Genomic DNA, 21,473 nt, shown 5'->3' with positions numbered 1-21,473 from the left:
TCATTTGATCCTCTACTTTTAATGTAATAAAGGGGGGTAAAGTTTAAGTGTCACGGAGATGGGTTGTGAAAACTTACAAAGAATTCTTCAGGTTAACATTTGCAACTGGAATTTTTCTTCACATGGCATTTACTGAGCAGAATAACTGTTACATATGAACAAAATGTAATCACTCAGGTGATCATGTGACCATCATAGTGCAAGGAGCTATGACATGGTTCCTTCTCTCTAGAAGTTTACAGTCTAATTAAAGATATAAAATCAACATACAAAAAGATCAAAGAGGAAAGGAATATTCAGATGCTGAGTTGTATGATGCTGGCTGCAAACGTGATTATCAAAGGAGTTGGTGAGACTTAAGTGGCTGGAAAAGTGAGGATTTTATAAAGGAGTTGGAAGAAGGGAAAGGAGACAGGGCTAGGAAAAAAATGATGCCAGCTACATAGAGAGAGAAATAAGTGGGAAACTTGCAGGATTGGGGTTAGATGAACATCTGGAAAGGGTGACCAGCAAGCCAAACCACACGATTCAGAAGGGGGAAAAGACAGCTCCACGCCGGGCTGGCATCAATGTGCAAGAGCTGGGGGTGGTCCAGGCAGAACTGCTGCAGTTTAAGGAAGACAGGGTCCAGACCACAGAGACGAGGGCCTACCGTGGGCAGAGAAGCCGGACAGGGTGATAGCCCTGAAGGGGAACTAGAGACAGTGCGGCCTTACGCCTGCAGGAAATTAGATTTCACAGCTGAAAGCTGGAGGAGGTTCAATACTTCTGGGCTTAGAGAGGAAGATTCCAGCTCAATGTACAGCCAAGGGGCCAGGGACCTCAGAGCCCCAGATTTGGATGGTAAGATGTATACTCCATCCACCTCCACCAATAAGAGTTCATAAAATACTGCACGTTTGTTGGAGAATGACCTGGAGACTGAAGGCTTCATGTAACTAAGCAGGTCTAGAGAAGGCAGGTTCAGACACTACGAGAATGAAAGGGGTGATTTCAGAAAATAGTCGGGCAACAACCTGTGTACAAGAAAGATGAGTTAAGACATGTCAGAGAATCAGCCCTGCTTTACTGGTTCAGAGCTATGATGCAAATACCCATCCCTATACTAATGGGTCTAAAAAATACCATACTCAGTGAAGATATCATCAAGGTCTAGTAAAGAGTATTCAGAAATTTTAAGTGCCCCAATGAATACCTTATTTCCTTATATCCTAATTCATTCTAGAAGGTCTGAGGGACTTACAGAAAATGAATACCATTAAATAGTGAAATACAAATTAAAATGGACATCAGAGCCAGGAAAAATATAACTTGAGTGCATGCAAGAGAGCTAGGTAGGCCATAAAGTCTTCACAGTTGCAAGAGTTGAATTATCAGTCTGGCTCTGCATCTCCCAGTGGCCTTTTCCAACAAGTAAGAGGAAAACTTATACTTATATAAGCAGCTTTTACTCCACATGGGAATTCTTTCTTCTGACATGTCCTAGTCTACACCTGGCCCTCTTCCCACCCCCTTTCCTACCACCCTGAGTCTTCCACAGGCAGTCAGGTCCTGGGGGCTCCACATGACCCTCATGGCCAGGGACTGGCCACAGGGAGCTTGGAGGTGGAGAAGCACAGCAGGTGGGGAGGGGCAGTGTCTGGCCTATTTACCTCCTGATCCCTTTTAACTCCTGAGCAAGAAACACAAGAATTCATCAAAAAATGGCCAAGATAAAGTAAGACCCATCCAGAGAGCTGATGCCTAAATTGCTAAGAAATAGGCACAGGCAAAAAAATTAATATTGGTCATTATGCATGGCTTCAGGGAGCTCTCCAGCCAAACTATGATGTTTAAAAAAATCTCCTGGGGCTTCCCTGGTGGCGCAGTGGTTGGGAGTCCGCCTGCCGACGCAGGGGACGCGGGTTCGTGACCCGGTCCGGGAGGATTCCACATGCCGCGGAGCGGCTGGGCCCGTGAGCCATGGCTGCTGAGCCTGCGCGTCTGGAGCCTGTGCTCCGCAGCAGGAGAGGCCACAGCAGTGAGAGGCCCACGCATCGCAAGAAAAAAACAATCTCCTGTCCCTACTTTTCTATTGGAACATTTTCCCCTTTGAATACTGCCTACCACCCTTACCCCAACTAGGGAGGTCCTCATGGCGTCCCCTGGCTTTTGGGAGCACTTTTGCCCAAATCCCTCTTTTCATCAAGTTTACAGGATGAGACACTCCAACTCCAGCTAAACTACTTTTGAAACTTACATTTTAAAGGACAAGGTTCACAGGAATAGTTTACCCAGAAGGGATGGGACAGAGAGAGGTCAACAGTAAGAAACAAGAGCTTTATTAAAAGATTCTGAAAGACTACCTGAAAAATCACATCAAAGTCTAGACTTCCTTTACCTGTTGAGGATAAACAGAGAACCCCGGAAATAAAACTCACACCTTGTGCACTTAACTTCAAAGGTATTTTTAAGATAAGAGGCAGCTGGAGGAGTGGGTGGGATTTTCCAAGGTTCTGTTATGTGCCTGTTGAAATCAAAGTCTATTTCCAGTTGTGATGGCCATTAGACGATTTTTAGCACTATTATTAAACTCTCTTAATGACACACACTCTTGGGCCATCATATTGTCATGCATTGCCCTTTGTACAGCCAAGAAGAATCCTTTGCCTGCCCTGTCATCCCCCCGCCCCACCCACACCTGCTCCACCCCCAGCAAAGTTACCTGCTCCTTCCTCTTTGACACACCACTTGTCTCCACCTTTGTTGCCCCTGCACTCAGGGACCACAGCTAAATCACCTTGGCATTTCCAGGTGAGCACAGTGCCTGAGAAACAAGGCATGCAATGCAGATTTTCTAAAATAATAAGGAACTGAGTATTTCCCACAGCCCTGCTGCCTAAAAATGTAAATAAATAAAACTAGGTTCAGTTCCCTGATTTGGAGATTTGGGAAACAGGTAAATCAGTCAAAAGAAATGTCACTGAATGAGCAGAGAATGTTGAAAATGTACACATTGTCACATGATCACACACAGCTTAAAGAGTTGGTTCTAAAATTTTTAGAGACACAGATGTCTCTGAGAATCCACTGGAGTTTGGGCTTTCTCCAAAGAAAGATGCGCAAACACATAAAAGTCTACAGTGCATTTTCAGGAGATTCATGGGATCCGTGAAGTGACCTTTGACCTCCAAAACTATTGCAAAACCAGGAGCCAACTGAGCCCAAATGAGGAACTTCTGCCTAAGAATAACAGCATCTGTTGGTTGTGTACTGAAAATTCTATTTTTTTAAACATGCCATTATAAACAGACTACAAAAGACTATGTCTCCAAGGAAGCATCATGATACCAGTGAAAACAAATGTAACAGGTAAGTCCCTAAAGATTTAAACCACTGGGGCTGTGAAAGTCCATTGCACCAGAGCCATCTTATTACCTCAATCAAAGTCTTAACCCTCATTGTACTTGCTCAAGTACTGGGTAATTTCTCCATATTTCTCAAGAGAAGAAAATCAACAGAATGCACTGCTTTACAAATAATTTTGCAAGACAAGAGTCTTTTTCAACTGGATATTTAGAATCAAGGAAATTTAAAGCACTCTACAGGTGTCACAAAAGGGTCATGGGCAGACTGGGAACATTTCTAATCCAGTTAAGATGGCAGTTACAAAGACCTGGAAGTCACTGATTTCCAGAGCTCTGTGGCTAATCTACTAGCTATAATCTTGAAGATGTGATCCCAGCTCCAAGGTCACCACTGTTCATTCCTTTGTGAAGTTAAAGTGGATCTAAAGTTACAAGAGCAGCTTTTTAGTAGATCATAAACGATATACCATTGGTCTATATTTAACATACAATGTACTTCTTTTTACAATATAAATTAGACATAAAAATGTACTAAAAACTGTAAGAAAGAATGGTACAAATGTGGTAAAAGTGATCGAAAAAGTAATGGCTTATGAGCAGGAGAAGGGAATGAGGAAAGCAAAAAAAGACAAATATAAGCAGCTCGACTACCAGAAAGAAAAGACTGGAGAGAGGATGAGCTGGATGGAAAGGAAAATAAATTCAAGGAAGAGGAAAGAGGCAAAATACCAGATTGAGGCAGCAACAAACACAGACCACAGAAGTGAAAAGTAGGGGAGGGGGCAGCAGCATTCCTCTGAGCAAGCGATCAACAAGAAGTATCAGTAAAGTACACGTGCCCTGCTGGGTTTTCTGATCAGAAGGAGAGTTAACTATGAGGATATTCCCGGATCGTCTGTGTGTTTGTAGGAAGTTGTAAGAATTTAAGGAGATTTGGGAATCCTTGTACAGCAGAATCTTTTGCTGGCTGTTTTCATCCTATACTACTCCAAGTGAGGAGAGTTTAAATGAGGTCTTGAAGCAGAGGAATGGATAAAGAAGATGTGGTACATATCAACAATGGAATACTACTCAGTCATAAAAAAGAATGAAGTAATGCCATTGCAGCAACATGGTTGGACCTAGAGATTATCATACTAAGTGAAGTAAGTCAGACGGAGAAAGAAAAATATCATGTGATATCATTTATATGTGGAATCTAAAAAGATGATACAAATGAACTTATTTACAAAACAGAAACAGATTCACAGTCTTCAAAAACAAATTTATGGTTACCGAAGGGGAAAGCTAGGGGTGGTGGGGAGGAGGGATAAATTAGGAGTTTGGGATTAACATATACACACTACTATATATAAAATAAATAATCAACAAGGACCTACTGTATAGCACAAGGAACTCTACTCAATATTCTGTAATAACCTATATGGGAAAAGAATCTGAAAAAGAATAGATGTATATGTATGTATAACTGAATTGCTTTGCTGTACACCTGAAACTAACATAACATTGTAAATCAACTATACCTCAATATAAAATAAAAATTAAATTAAAAAAATAAATATATGAGGTCTTGAGAGATAGATTTGGCCGTCTGAGGCATGGAGAGCATGGGAGGACAGGGAAGGTACAGGTGGGGATGGGACAAGTAGCAGGTGGCTGGAGCAGAGGTCCACCGTGTAGAATTGAGGGGAAATATGCCTAAGGGCAAGGGACGAGAAGAAATAAAAGCCTAGAGAAGGAGTCCAATGCAGCTTTTACCCTAAGGAAACGGAGACCTCCAGCAGCTTTCCAACACAGAGGCAACACAGCAGAGGGCCAGTTTGGACCCCACCCCTGAGATGGTCCATCATGGCAGTGTCTCCAAGCAACCACAAGTAAAACAAAAGCAAAAAATGACCCACTTCAGACAGGGAAGCCTCAGCTGCATTTCATGAAAATGCAACTGGAACAATGAACCTCCTACTTGGGAATCGAGAGCACTGGGTGAATGGATCCTCACAGAGCTGATGAGCACCTTGGGTACCTCCAGTGGAGCAGAAGATGCTAAACAAAGGTCGATTTAGTTCTTTGCCCCCAAAACATTGCATAAAGCAAAAAAGTATTTGGAAGAGACATATTTAGGGAAAACAGAAGAGATAATTAAGAAAAGGGCGGAAGAGTTGAAGTTGGGTGACAGCACAGGAGGAAAGGGGCTGGTACACTGAGGTCCAGAGGGAAGAGCCACATGTTGTGTACAATGTTACATGACCTCTTTCTTCCCGTGAAAGAGGATAAATATTCATAAGGCCATGGTAATGAAGGAAAACTGGAAAAAATTAAATGGACTAGCAATGGAAAAGGTCAAAGATAAATACATTCTCATCACCTGGAACGTGCAGAATATTAATGTGAGGCTCTCAGCAATAAATTTTTAAAAAGAACATTTATATGACATAGTATTATATTCTTCAACTTATTTTTTAAATTTAAAACTAAATCTTTGATTTTTTTTCTCCATCAAACATAATATACTGACTTTTAAAATTGCTGCATGGTATCCCATTGTATACTACAGCTTAACTTTTTAATCATTCACTGCTCTATTGTTAGAGATATAGAACATCTGTAACTTTTAAAAAAAATTTTATTGGAGTATAGTTGCTTTACTATAATGTAAATTTGTGTATTTGAAAATATTTGTATGTAATACAAAACTCAAAATTATTAATATTGGTTACTCAGGAAAGAAAGATGGAGTTTGACTGGGAATAATGATATTTATATTTTTAAAATAGCACTTTTAAATTTTTTGAATTGCTTATAACTATTATAATAAGAATGGGATCCTAGTAGTGTTTAAATAAAAGTATATAAAATAAAATTTTAAAACATTTATGGAAAGCTGGTAATGGCAACCAAGTTTGCCTCTCAAAGACACAAAAGGGATTCCTTTGCTCTGTTGCAGAGAAATATTAAAACTCCTTAGGACCTTAGTTATGTAAGGGAATCTACGGAGAGTGAGGGAAAGAGAGGAGACAGTTCCTGAAAGGGCCTCAAGTTTCTTTCTAGGAAGGAGCAGCAGTGACTAAACACAGCAACACAACTCTGGAACTTTCCTCTCCCTTCAGCATGGAAGTTTTCTCCCACCTGCACTGGCATCACTTTGTTCATCCGTTGAATGAATGCCATTGTATTCTTCAAAATAGTCTTTTGGTTCTTAGCTAAAAATGTATTCATGTCTATAGAGCCCAGTATTGTAAAAAAAAAAAAAAAATAGTAATTATTATAAGAAGCTGCTTTAAAAAAATTAAACTCTCAAAAAGAGAGTTCAACACGTGTCAATGTAGTAAGCATAAGGCTTCCACAATGATTACAAAAGATAAATCTTGTTTCTTTACGATAAAAAGATTTTGTAAAAAGAAGTAGCTGGCCATGAGTAGGTGTTGCCAATTTATCATTGTGAGGAAGACAGCCATTCTCTCGAAAGGAGCTTGTGAAACAAGACTGCTATTTTTAAAAAGAATAACACTAAAAGAGGGTGAGCTCCATTACAAAGCCACATAAAACAGGAGGCTCGGGGCTTCCCTGGTGGTGCAGTGGTTGAGAGTCCGCCTGCTGATGCAGGGGACGTGGGTTCGTGCCCCGGTCCGGGAAGATCCCACATGCCGCGGAGTGGCTGGGCCCGTGAGCCATGGCCGCTGAGCCTGCGCGTCCGGAGCCTGTGCTCCGCAACGGGAGAGGCCACAACAGTGAGAGGCCCGCGTACCGCAAAAAAAAAAAACCAAAAAACAGGAGGCTCTAGTTAGGAAACTTAAAAAGATATCAGATCACAAATTTTCAAAGTGGAAAATAATGGTTTAGAGAAATAAAGGATCAAAATCATCGTCTCCTCATCATAACCCGAAGTATAAGCTTTGAGAAAGAATTCCTTAATTTAGTTATTAACATATCAAATTTATTTTTGGAAATTATTCCTCTAAGGAACATTTCAAACCAAAGCCATGTTTTTCCATGAAATTTTCTATTAGCAAAATGAACACAAATTATGCTGGAGTTCATAAAATTTCTTGTACCTCAAAAGAATAAATAAATATTAACACTGGAAAATCTTTCTTATTAATTTTCATCCCTGATATTCTGATATACTCCCAATATATATACTCCCAGTATCAGTCTAAATCATGGTTTTGTTAAAACCCAAAGTAGTATAAAATGTAAGGTAACATTTCGAATGTATATATTTTGGTAAAATTAATGACATTTTAAAAAGTAGTGACAACTCATACATTTTCTTGAAATGTTAGCTCCATGTCACAGAACAGGCTAATCTACTAAAAAGAAAAACTTGAAGGATTAATATAAAATTGAAACTATGGATCAAAATATACAAACTATTTCCTTTTAAATAAATTGTTACAACAGATATGGAAGCAAATAACAGTTACTTGTACTGGGGAGTAAAATTTAGATTTGACTGTTGACAACACTTCATCACACAATTTCTAACTAATAATCTAGTACTGTATCCATCTTAATAGCCAAAAACTGGTCCAAAGTTGAATACCGTCCCCTCTTTTACGAGCATGTCCATTCCCCAAGCTGATTTCTTTTTACCTTCTCTCTGCCCAATAAAATCCCTGCCCCCCACCCCCTGTTGGATTTCTGAAGATTGGGAAATGACCTTATCACCAGAGAAGGATCAAATATAAAATACAATATAAATTATACAGAGCTGAGCATTTCATTTTCCCAGTTTGTCATCATTATATTTGCATCAAACACATATCTTGGAGAATACACCTTAATGCTTCCATTTAATTTAGCAAAATATTTAGTGTACCTCAGAAAAAAAATTGTGAAAACAACCAAAAGCATCCCTAACATTTGTGATTTATATTTTCACATCCATTTTCATTAAACCCTTTCAACACCCCTGAGAGACAGGTGCTGCCTCTACCCGCTAGTTCCCTCATCCTCCAGGTGAGGACTGTTAGAATATATGATTGAACAGGACAAGACATTAACAGCAGGATGCAGAGGGCCACTTGGGTGCACTGGACTGGAATGAATAGAGTCTGAACTTGAGCTTGTATCTTTGAGTTGAGGCTGCAGGACGGAACAAGTCTGAATAAAGTCAGGAAGTTATCAGCATGGTAAGCGGCTAGAGTTACAAGTCCCAACCCCAGAAAGAAGAAAACTGGCAGAATACCATCAGAATGCTAAACCAGGGGAAAGTACTCTGGAAACTGCCCAAGCTTAGCCCTTGAGGGGAGCCAGAGGAGGGGGTGGGGGTGTGAGGGGAAGGGTCAGGAGGAATCATACTTTCTGAAGGTCATCTTCCTCCAGGGCAGAGGAAACTAAAAACAGCTAATTGGACATGTGGTAGTTTAGAGAGAGGTAAATGACAGATTTACCATGTTAGAGAAAATGTGAAAACTCAGAAGTGACCCATGGGGGAAGGTGGTGTGGGCAAGAGGGACCCCAAAGAGAGTTGTGATCCCCCCAAGTTATTCTGAGTCAGAGGTTCAGAAGTGATAAACTGTTTGCTCAGGCGCCGAGCCCAGGGCCCTGGGTCAGGCCAACATCAAGTGGAAACCAAGCTTCTTCTGAGACACCAACATTCAATGCCTCAAGTTGCCCACAATTCTGGGAGAAAGAAGATTAAAGAGTCAAAAATGAAGCCGACGACTTCCCTGGTGGCGCAGTGGTTAAGAATCCGCCTGCCAATGCAGGGCACACGGGTTCGAGCCCTGGTCTGGGAAGATCCCACATGCCACAGAGCAACTAAGCCTGTGTGCCACAACTACTGAGCCTGCACTCTAGAGCCTGCTAGCCACAACTACTGAGCCCACATGCCGCAACTACTGAAGCCCGTGCGCCTAGAGCCCGTGCTCCGCAACGAGAGAAGCCACTGCAATGAGAAACTTGCGCACCGCAATGAAGAGTAGCCCCCGCTCACTGCAACTAGAGAAAGCCCGCGTGCAGCAACAAAGACCCAATGCAACAAAAATAAATTAATTAAAAAAAAAATGAAGCCGAGATTCACAGCATTAAATGCCAAAGACCACACATCTAGGACTCTTTGGCCAGAACTGGGATACAGTCTCTGGATTTCAAAGCCCACAATTTTTCAATTTTGAGCCACACTGGAAATATTATCTTAGAAGCCAATTTTGATTATTAGAAAAACCTCACCTAAAATGGAGGAAATTATGCTGATGGCTAGAATTCAGATTATCTGGGCAAAATTCCCTATATACTATCTCTAAACACCAAACCGAGGTTGGGTTGAACCAGATGAGGTTTTGGATACAAGATTTCCATAACTCACCGATGAAGTGATTGTGCCCCAAGGCAAGCATCTCCTCCAAGAGGACGAGGCCCCCGGGAGTCTGGAGGAGGGTCACGCTCCGTCCATCTATGAGGGAGCACTGTTGAAATCCCGTGGCCGTGACCTTCCACAGCAAAATCAGTGAGGCAGTGGCATCTTGACGAATTCTGAAAATGAGAACGATGTCAATAGAAAGTCCCTTGCAGAAAAATTCATCTTAGAATCAGCTCATCAAATTCAAAATAAAAATAAAGACGGCACATACATCCATAAAAGTATTGGGAAATGGAGGAAATGATCTTCTAAACAGGCGCACACTTCATGCGGACTCACGACCGTCATTTCCCACACCGTTAGACACGTCTGTCTCCCGCTTGATCAAAAATATACCACAAAATCGCTAATAGACAACTCACCTTTGGGTAACAATTTTCATCAATAATAAAAGGGTATATTGAGTTTAGAGACAACTCCTTCCATAACCACACAATATAAAGAGTCCTGCTAAACTTTATTATAAATGTGTAATACATCCCCAAACCACCTGAGTAGCGCTGCTAAAATAAGTGAAAGTGGGGCTTCCCTGGTGGCGCAGTGGTTGAGAGTCCGCCTGCCGATGCAGGGGACATGGGTTTGTGCCCCAGTCCGGGAAGATCCCACATGCCACGAAGCGGCTGGGCCCATGAGCCATGGCCGCTGGGCCTGCGCGTCCGGAGCCTGTGCTCCACAACAGGAGAGGCCACAACAGTGGGAGGCCCGCGTACCACAATAAAATAAAAAATAAATAAGTGAAAGTGTGTCACCTCCCATGCTTCTGGCCTCCCCTGGTTTCTTCTTGCTTTCAGGATAAAATCCAAAGAATGAGATGCCCTAGACGACCAACATACCCCGGCCTCAGTTCCCTCTCAGCCTCTGATCCTGCAGTTCCATCCTTGCCACCTGGTGCAATGGCCACAAGGAGGTACTGTCTCTTCCCCGGGCAGGTGCTGTCCCGGGTCCCAGCCTTTGCCTCCTCCACCTGGGAGCTGTGTCATTCTTCGAGGCTTAGCCCACTAGCACCCCCCCCTGAGACCTTCTGCACCCATCTTCCTGGCAACCAGCAGCTGCCTGTCCTTCCTCTGTGCTGCCGGGGAAGCAGGGTCGTGGTCCACAGAGCTGCTCCCCCCAGGGCAGAGCTCCTGGCTTGCAGCAGGGGGCCCAATAAAGGGTTGATAAATGATCAAATTCATGAATAAATGAAAGTGTAAGGAGCTAGTAAGCCTCCCACATGAATTCAGCACCCAGAGATCATTCAGTACTCCCATCTTACTCAGTCTGGGTCAGACTCTGCTCTTTCTGTCCAGATCTGCAGTCTCAGAGAGTCTTGGGGAATTTCAGATTTTTTGGGGGGGCGAGGGAAGAAAGAAGGTATTTAAAAGGATAGATCAGAACTATTCAGGAAGGCTTATGAAAGTAAAACAATATGACCTAGACAAGAAAGAACTGGATTCATAAATATAAAGGCAACTAAATGATACTGATTTCCCTGAAACCGGCTCTGGATGGTGGAGTTTCATCTTTGGTACGAGCAACGGAACACTTAGGACAGGGGTCCCCCTACTGGCAGAACTCAGAGCTGCCTCAGATGCCACACCCTTCTCCCTACAGGGATTTCTTCCCTGTGCCCGGAGTTCACTGCCCATCCTGGCTTTTCCTATCAGAAGATGGGCAGGGCATGCAGGGGCAGTGGAACAAAGCCCCTCTTCCGGGGACTCCGCTGTTTAGAAGGGAAGGTGGGCAAAAATGACCCTGTGTAAGTGAAGAGTGGGTCTCCAGTACCCACTGCCCTCTTAAAATGGAGCGATGCAGCACACTGGTTAACCAGGACGGGGGCCATATGTCCCCCTGTCTTCTGAAGTCCCTGAAGGCTAGAGAGCAAATGTCCGTTTCAGTGCATGAGGGGTAGGATGGGGAGTGCCAGTTAATATCAACAGAGGACGGGCGGTGGGAGCTGTCAGACAGGTGCGGGGGGCAGTGCTCCAGGCGGCGTGACTCGCCAGCAAAGCAGAGCACCTGGCGCCCTGCCGGGGGCTGTCATTACTGCTTCCCTTTGCCTCCTCTCCATCCCCACCAGTGACAACCAGCGCATGTAATTTGAAGGAGTTTAAATTTAAAACACAACAAAACACTCCTCTCACCTGCTTGTTTTTAAAGAGACAATTGTAATGTTTGGGTCTTAAATTTGGGGTAAATTATGCATACGAATGTAACTAATGGTCCCCTAAAATCAGAAGAAGCCAAAGAATTTGGGGAGCAAAAGTCATTTGAGAAGAGAAGGGTCTGGCTCTAGATCTTAGCTAAGGCACCTGGGTTTCTTATCTCCCACCTAACTCATCCAATCCAGTCTCCCTGGAATCTTCTCCTCTGAAATCGCTCCCTCTAGTTTTTGAGTGACAGAGGCCACACCTTCTTCACAGGGAACCATTCATGATTCTCACTGGACTGACCAGTTATGGACCAGTTATGTGAACAGACACCACCCAGCAGACAGTCACAAACATGATCATTTTTAACTGGGCGTTTATTCTTACTTGACTGAAGTGTTCTGTGGCACCTCGAAGGACACCAGACGGCCACCCGCAGAGCTGTTAGAACTGGCATTCCCACAGGCAGTATCTGGAATCGCCTGGAGGAACAAAGAACAACAGAGAAGACAAGTTAAGGGGGTTAATCATGGTGCAAGGTAACGTGAGGAAGCAAAATTCCATGAGCTGCCTCCACTCCATTCCTTTGGGTGATGCTGGGGACGGCCACCTGACAGGCCAAGTGAAATATTATCAACTCTAACCAAAACGAAAGCTTTGCCATTTGAGTTTCTGAAACGCGAAAGCTTTGCTGAGAGGCATCTACACATTCCCGGGATGACTACAGCTGCTAACAGGATGGTGCACGGAAGGGCGGAAGATCTGCTCCCCTCTCTCTTTCATCCTGCAAGCAGTCACGGGCCTCTGTTCTCTGCTCAGTCTGGGGGTAACGAGGGACTAAATGCTTAGAGAACAAGGAGGTGGCCTTAAAGGACTAGCTTCCAGGCCACGGGCAGAAATCTCAATGACTAGGAGAATGAGCTTTCCAGAGAGCAATAGACATGTCTGGTCTGAATGACCGTGCTCTGTGCAGAGGTGTACGTAGGAGCACGTGCTAAGGCCAGGTAGCTGGGAGCTGCCCTTTTTTTCCCCTGTGGACCAGACCTTCATTTTTAGGTAACGTGTTCCGGAAAGTATTATACTGATGTGTGCAAAAAAGGGAGCTCAAGGGGGGAAACTGCTCATCAGGAAGCATATTGCTAACACTTGAGTTGTGTCCAGTGAGGTGCCTCTGACCTGTTTATTCATTCATTCCTCATGCTGTGATCACGGTGCTCATCCCAAGAATCAAAACAAAAGGGTATTAAAAGTGTTCACCATCACTGAATTAACTGAGAACAATACAGAAATTCTCGGCACTTTCACCCCACTCCCAACATGTAGAATTTATTGTCCAGAAATATATTCATGTGTTCCTCTGGCACTTTTAACCTGCTTCTTGAACAGCCTATGAAATAACCGCATGACACGAATATGAGGCAATTCATTTTTCCATTTACCTGCTGTAGGATAGCATGCCTTTGAATAACTAGGTTGAAACGGTTGGCTGGGGAGAAATTTTCTTTAAAGGACACTTCCTTGATAAACATGGGACCAAATCTAATTCACATTCAAGAAGTGAGTCATCCAGCAAAGAGATATTAAAATCCTAACTTCAAAACATCCATTACAAATCTGAAACCAGAACAAGTTCACAGTTTTTTAGACAGGATAAAAACACTGCCCTGTGGTCTGGATGGGGTCTTCACAAATTGTGTGGCAATGAAAAAAAAAAAGTGGGTCAACTGGTTAAAATCCCCCAGAAACATCAAACAAGAAATGCTGCCTTACCTCTTTTATAACAATAATCGAAATTTCTAGACATATTCTTCGGCTCTAAAAATGCTACACAAAGATCTATATAGGTTTTTTTTTTTTTTCATTTAAGCTACAAAACCTGTAATAATATACAACCACAGGTCTATATGGAAGTCATATAATGGACAAGATATGGAGTGGAATGACACTTTATCAACGTTACCGCAAACTCAGGTTTTGTATTTGTTCTTCTATTCTTCTAGCTAGCAAACTTATACTTTATGTCATCTTTTAAAGGTCTGCTGGAAAATCCTCAGAATGGGACTTTTGATGAGCTTGAAAATCCAATAAGCCAAACCCAGACTGGACAAGATTCAATGAACAGAATTTGCTGTTGCCAAAATGAACAAAATTTGGAAATCTCATTCTCGAATGCACTGCCAAAATATTTTAAAAAATCAGTGATGGCATTTTTTTTTTTTCTAAATCCCACTGAAGTGCTGCAACTTACCACCGATAGAACCTAAACAATAACAGACAACCAAAAACTGGAGCATAAAATTCCATGAAGGAAAATTAGGTCAATAGTGGAGGGTCTGTAATATGTTCATTTATAATATTCTTCATTGAGCTGCCTGTCCCCAAATCTAAGATTATCTCACAGAAATGTATGTGGTTATCATTCCAGGAAATAATTTCACTCATTTGCTTCTCTTGCTTACTCTTTTTAGGCTCACAAAACAATCGTAACCGAAACGTCCCATTTACGCAACCAAGAGAGATTTCCTACACACAAGGGCAGAAAGGAAAAACAGTTAGGCACATCTTTTGTTCAATATGTAACTTCAAGGTCTTGCATTTTTATAGCTGATATCAGAAACACTGGAATTATTTTAACTGTACTGGTTTCTTCCATAAAAGCACATGCACTAAAATGTTCTCACCTCCACTTGATCCCATTTCATTTCTACAACTTTCTGCCCAGTTTTCGGCTGCCACGTTGGCAGGGTGATGGTGGCCTGAGAGCGGGGCAGGATTATGTCAGGCTCCTGGGTGGTGGGGACAGGCTGAAGCTGCCTGGGTGCCATGGACTCCGTCCAGCCAGAGACGGGGACGCTGGGAAGTGCCTGTTCACAGACTGGACCTTCATAGCCTTCATTGCAAATGCAGAGGTAGCCGTCGCTGCTGTTGCTGCTGCTGTTGCTACTGCTGCAGTTGCCATGGTGACACGGGTTGCTGGCGCAAGGATCCGCAACAAGCTGAAACGAGACCATAAATGGGTCAATTATTCCCTCATAAGGAAAGTGGCACGGTCTCTGGGAAATGAGCTCCGTGGCTCAGAGCTGCTGCTCTAACAGAAACGCAGTTCCTGTGGAATGTGCATTTTTAACTACTTGTGCTGTCTGGGGCAGGGGGGCCTCCCAAGGTCATCCCAACATTAACCCTTCCATAGATAACAGGCATCCAACAAGGAAGTATGTAGTTAGTGGGGAAGAGCCTCCCCCACCCCAAGGCCCTAAATAATGTTGATTTCAGGAACACTTACTTAGAGGAATTTTCTAAGGCAAAAATAGTTAAAACTGAGGCTCATTAGGAATATACCAACTTTGATATTTCTAGCTGCCAGTTAACTGATTACTAGGGACCTAAATTGAAATCTCCTCCTTCACATCCTGGACCATTCATAGCAAGGTTCCCTCATGAGAAATGACTGCCTAGTTTATCCCCCCTACAGACGCACTTACCTACGTCTTCCAAGTTCCGACCTGATGAACAATTCTCTTTAAGGTGATGTCATTTAATTAAAAGCTTCCAAAAGGATCAGCCTGCGTGACAATTGCATGCTAGAAGGGAGCATGGTGGTGACTTATATTAAGCAGAGTTCTATGAGAGTTTCTACCTGATTATTTTGGAAAGTGATTACAGAGAAATGTTACCCTGCTGGATGTGGAAGATAAAATTTCAGTTGCGTATCTGTAAATTGTGCTCATGTTCTAAGGAAAGCGTTTATCGCTGAGTCCTTTGCTGACCTCTGACTTGCCATTTGTTATTACCTGGAGATGCTACAAAAACAACGTGAAATGAAGCAGCGTAACAATGCTTCTCTCCAGACAGCCCAAGGGTTCAGGCATGTTCACAGAGCTTATTCAGTTATCATTTGCTTCTGTGATAACAGAAAATTAGACCCTGGTTTCTCAGGGCTGGTAATAGAATTGAGTGAATAATAGACAACAGAGAAATGGGACCTTCAATTTCTCTTGTTGAAGTGAGTTCGTACTTAAACACACATGGATAGAATTCTGCCTGGAAAACCAGCTACTCGTTCTGCTAATGATCCTTGTCACACAATTTCCAGCAAACTCCTTTAGGAAGATTAAGGGATTTGGGATTGAATAAAATGAAGCTCCAAAAACACCACATTGTTAATTCTATGCTGTCACTTGGCAAAACCTTCACAAAATCTCAGCTAAGAGTAGATGGATTGGTATCTGAAGAAAATATTTCAAGCCTAAATAATTTAAAATATTTACAATCTTTATCAACTCAAAGTAAAATCCAAACTCCTTCCACGGCAGACAAAGCCCTCCCTGATCTGGCCCCTTCCTATCCCTGAGGTCCTCTCTTCCCACACTTTATCCTCTTCCCTTACATTCAACCCCCTTCACCTTCTTTAGGTCCCTGCACTATGCCAAGGTCATTCCCACCCCAGGGCCTTTGCACCTGCTGGGCCCTCTGCCTGGAATGCTTTTCTCTCAGACTGCATGGCTCTCTACCTCACTTCACAAAGTTCTCTAGTCAAATGTCATCTCCTCCGAGAAGCCTTCCCTCACCGTGAAATCTAAAATAAATCCCTTTTTTGTTTCCCAAAGACACGTGAGCCCCGTCAGTGCATGGACTTATCTGCCATGTTCACAGCTCTATTCCCAGCATGTTGAGGAACACAGAAAACATGGTAGAGTTTCTTTAAAAAAGCACTGGAAAAATAAAGACACACAGATCAATCAACATCTGAAAAGCAATGTGTGACGAGGGACAGATTGAATTGCTCCTTTAGTCCTGATACTGTTCCCGTGCTTTGGATTTATTTCTAGGAAGGCTTTGTGGAATGGGTATCACCTCAAGAAGGAGGAAGAATTTAATTAGCTAGGATAAAGGGGACATATAAACCAGGTTTCTGATATCAGCTCATCTGAAGGTTGACCTAGTCACAAATTAAGACTTTTAACACATGCCTGAAAACAAAGAAATACATTTAAATCATTTTTAAAAATTGGAGAGATCATTACAAAAATCAATTCTGGAAGTGCAGACCTCCATGGTGCAGCTTAGGGAATGAAAAGGCAAAGACCACAAGGCAAAGACCACCAATCTGATGGCCAAAGATGCCCCAGGGCTTCTGTCCCATCGCCACAGCCTACTGCTGGAGACTGCCAGTCTCAGAGACCATCAAGGTGAGTCACTGTGTGAAGTCCGTCCCTTCGTGGGCAGTGTCGGGGTGGGTGCTGGTGGAGACAGCTGGGTGGGAAGGGTAGGCCCCCAGGGCAAGGCCCAATTCATCAGGCCCAGGAGTCAGCTCCACCAAGTGAGGGAATAAATAGCCAAAAGAAAAATAGGCTGAGGATAAACAATACCATCTAAGTGCTGCTGTCTAGGCTTGACAGATGAGAGGAAAGCAGGAAGAGCATGGGATTCAATAAGGAATGACTAACGTCAAAGGCCAGGAGAAACGCTCTGGGTAGAGAAAAGAAGACAGAAGCTAAAAATTAAACTATCAGTTGTATAGATTTCTAAAGGGACTCAAAACAGTGAATGCTGTGATGGTGCACACACATACACACATGTACACACACATGCACTGAATACAAAGCAGGGTGTTATATGCATTGCGAGATCATTGATCTCTTCTTTAAAATAATCATGTCATATTCATGCTACTTCCTTGGGTTTTCACCTAGTTGCTTCACTAACAATGACAATTACCTTCCTTTCTATCCTCTAACACTTCAGACTAGTTTCATTAAAAAAAAAAAAACAATCTTTTCAGTTGCCTAACAGCAAATACAAGATAAAATACAATCATTAGTCTTTAAGCAAAATCTTGGCATCATAAATATTTATTGTAAGTCCTATTTTTCTGTACACAGCTTACTGAGTTGTTTTTTTAAGGTTGTATGTGTATTTTATCTCACAGGGAAAAAGTCCTGTTACAGAGGTCACTACTGCCCTTGAATCCCATTACATTTGAACTATAAGCAGAAAATAAGCAAACTGCCAAAATGAATAATGAGGCAAAATATCGTAATTAATAGACCTGACTTTGAGGATGCTCGAAATTCAACGTGATACCTTCTTGGCTATAATTTCTAGCTTCTAATGATGGGGGGGGAAAGGGATGAAGACTTTGTAATATCAGCAGAAAGAGCAAAGAGAAAGCCTATGTGTTAATGGTTTTCTGCTTACAGTAACCAACAAGCTCACTTAGTAAATGCTGTATGTTCATTGCATCAGATTAATTCATCTATTTAAACCAAATTTTTTCACATCATAGAGTTAAGCTAAAACTATTCTTTTCACATTTTATTTTCAACTTTTCACCTATGTCAAATAATTTATACTATAATCAAGAGCACTTATGGGGGTGCATAGAGGGTGAGGTCAGAGCGAAGGTGCCTGCCAGCCCCAGGACACATGATTTGAAGGCAGTCTCATGTGACACTTTAGCCGTGACCTGTTTTCCTTCCCTAAACTGAGTGCTGCCCATGTTTTTGGCAATTCCAGTGCCCTCTGCAGCATACAAACAGAAGGATGAAAAGGTCAAACTTAAAACAGGTATAAAAGAGGCCCACTTACAGGGTCGTTAAGATACAACACGTCAAAGCTACCAGGGTCGCTGCAAAGTGCCGCACGTGAACACCTTCGTCTGCCTTACCTGGTGATGGTGGGCCTGGGAGAAACATAACCACCTTCCTGGTGATCCTTCCGTGCTAGTTAGACACCTGGTTGACTTCGTTCCAACTTCTCCTGTACTTTTACCGAAAACTCAACATGGCTGATCAGTAATTCATGTGCCATTTATCCGGCACGTATGACGTGCCAGGCAGGACGCCTAGAAGAGGGGTCAGGAGGGTAAAGAAAGCCCAGTCCCAGCCCTCAAAGAACTCTCAGTCCAACAAAAGGGTAAGACACATGAACTTGGACGTGCCCTGAGCCATCTAACTGTCAGCTAATACCCTGCACGTATGCGTGTCAACCATTACGATCGTGTGTTTGATTGAGTTAAAGTTCTTAACACTGAAAAAGAGAACGGGCTTGATGATTGCAGCTATGAAATGAGCAGCTTACGAGCAGGTCTCAGAAACCATCTCTTAGGTGGCAGTGGCAGCTCTCACAAAGAAAGCAGCAGAAAAGAATTTCCTAGGCAAAAATGGAGGCAGGTGAGAAGCCAGCATCCTGGTGACGGCCCTGGTGTGCAGGTGGCTGAGCAGCTTGGGCGAGTTACTTGCCTGCACTGGATACACATTCCTCGCACATCCAGGGGCTGGGGTGGAACATGTCAAGTTCTGCTCCTGCTCTGCGGTTTAGGTTCCTATTGACATGACTGTTTTCAGAGGGTTCAGAGGAGCACAGAGCAAATCTGGGGTCACCTCCCTCCCTCATTTATACCCACGTTCAGTGGGCAGAGTCATCCAAGCAACGGGAAGACTGTCTGAGGAAACGGACGCAAAGAAGCCTAGGAGGAGAGCCTACAAACGCTGATGGAACACGCTACTTGGCCCAGGCCACGCAGGTCACCTGCGGGGAGGGAGGGACACGGTGGCCTCGGGGCACTGAGAGAGGAGTGTAGACACAGAAGGGAAATAACCGAGGGGGAGTTTGTGTGTGGCACTAAGAAATAAGTAGAATGGGCTGGAGTTTTAGTAAACTGTCTGAGCAGCAGAATCAATTAAGAAACTTTTTTTTTTTTTTTGCGGTATGCGGGCTTCTCACTGTCATGGCCTCTCCCGTTGCGGAGCACAGGCTCCGGACGCGCAGGCTCAGCGGCCACGGCTCACGGGCCCAGCCGCTCTGCGGCATGTGGGATCTTCCTGGACCGGGCCACAAACCGGTGTCCCCCGCATCGGCAGGCGGACTCTCAACCACTGCGCCACCAGGGAAGCCCTAAGGAACTTTTAATACAGATTTTGATACAGACATTAGTATTATAGGAAGAAGAGGTGACTTATTAAGTAAGGAACAAAAACAAAAGCCTGAAAGCAGGATTTTTCAACTTGTACACTACTCTTTGGGCTGGGTATTCTTTGGTGTAGGGGTTGCCCTGTACATTGTAGGATGTTGAACAGCATCCCTCATCTCCACTTACTGGATGCCAAGAGAACCCTCCCACCAACAATGGCAGCTGTGACAACCAAAAATGTCTCCAGACATTGCCAGTGTCCCCTGGGGAAAAGTCACCCCCAGCTGAGAACCACTGTCTCAAAGGAACAGATTGAAGCATTTTATTCCATCAAAGTGTTTTGAAAATCCATAAGACTCCATAAATAAAGTCAAGAGGCAACAATATGGTGGAGGAAAATATGTACCACCTATTACAAAAGACTAAGTCCTTTACAATATAGATTCCTAGATATCAATAAAAGAGAAACACCTCGGTAAAAAGGACAAAGAAACTGGCAACATGCAGAATGATTTGTACAGAATCATGCCATTTTTATACTACTTTTAAACACAATGTTACATATTCACTTGTACGTGTGTAAGTACAAATACAAATTTTTTAAAGTAGAATGGACCATCATTTTAGTAATTTGTCTGAGCAGCAGAATCCTTTAAGGAACATTTTAAAATACAGATTCCCGGGCTTCCCTGGTGGCGCAGTGGTTGAGAGTCCGCCTGCCGATGCAGGGGACACGGGTTCGTGCCCCGGTCCGGGAAGATCCCACGTGCCGCGGAGCGGCTGGGCCCATGAGCCATGGCCGCTGAGCCTGCGCGTCCGGAGCCTGTGCTCCGCAACGGGAGAGGCCACAATAGTGAGAGGCCCGCGTACCACACACACACACACACAAAAAAAACAGATTCCCCCGCCCCAAGCTGCTAATCAAAAACCTGAGGGTGTGGCACTATCAAAGGAATAACTTATCTGGATAATCCACGATGAAGAAAGACCACAATAAAGGGTCATACTCCACCTCCCCTGCACTGGAAGAAATGTGGAAATTCTCCCCCTCCCCTCCACCCAACTGAACTATATGGAGGTGAATGATGGACAGCCCACTGCAGAGGCTAAACAGAGAACAGGTGGAACCCTGGAGGAGGGTGGGTGGGGAGAAACCACCCACCCCAGGGGCCTTGAGATAGCAGGAGAGTGTCTGCATCTGCCAGCTGGGGGAGAGGGACCAGGACAAAGAAGACCCCAGAACTTGGAGTTTGGGGTTTCTGGAAAAATGATAATAATCAATTGCTCGTGAAGCACTGGGATACAGCAGAGAAAGCCTGGGCTTCTACTCCCATTTGTGGGTGATCTTGGACCAGGCAAGGAAGGTTCCTGGGGCTCAAGCTCCTCAGTTGTTAAAGGAAGGGATGGGACCAGAGAACCCCAATGTCCTTTCAGTTCTTCCTATCATGTTTCTTGTCCAAAACAGGAACTGCACTGGTTAGAAATGTCATCTTCATGCTTAAAGACAAATGCACACTGTTGGGGTCCAACTGTCACAGTATTTTTGTCTTAAAAAGGAATTTTTCCCACTTTCTTCAATAAAGATCTCAACTATATTGCAACACCAACTGCTTACCCACTAGGAGTAAAAATGTGCGGAAAAAAAAAAAAAATCACTACAGTGCTTATGCCAGTAGTAGTCTTGGCCAAGAAATGCATCCCATGAATTTCTTTTTCCCAAA

At 43.4% G+C, this 21,473-nt stretch overlaps 1 protein-coding gene across 1 annotated transcript in view; it reads right to left on the bottom strand.

The window, feature by feature from the left end:
* DNER (delta/notch like EGF repeat containing) overlaps positions 1-21,473 on the bottom strand; it is a 321,811-nt gene that overhangs the window by 180,559 nt on the left and 119,779 nt on the right. The window contains exons 2-4 of the mRNA XM_027119344.1: positions 14,522-14,836; positions 12,228-12,322; positions 9,658-9,824 (exon numbers count right to left, since the gene is read on the bottom strand). Coding sequence (XP_026975145.1) covers positions 9,658-9,824; positions 12,228-12,322; positions 14,522-14,836 — 577 coding nt within the window. The remainder of the gene's footprint in view (positions 1-9,657; positions 9,825-12,227; positions 12,323-14,521; positions 14,837-21,473) is intronic.

Source organism: Aethalodelphis obliquidens, unplaced genomic scaffold, assembly GCF_003676395.1.
Source record: "Aethalodelphis obliquidens isolate GAN/ISIS:26980383/991018 unplaced genomic scaffold, ASM367639v1 scaffold2, whole genome shotgun sequence".
Lineage (NCBI taxonomy): Eukaryota > Metazoa > Chordata > Mammalia > Artiodactyla > Delphinidae > Aethalodelphis > Aethalodelphis obliquidens.
The sequence above is the reverse complement of the archived record's forward strand: the minus strand, read 5'-3'. Positions and strand labels throughout refer to the sequence as shown.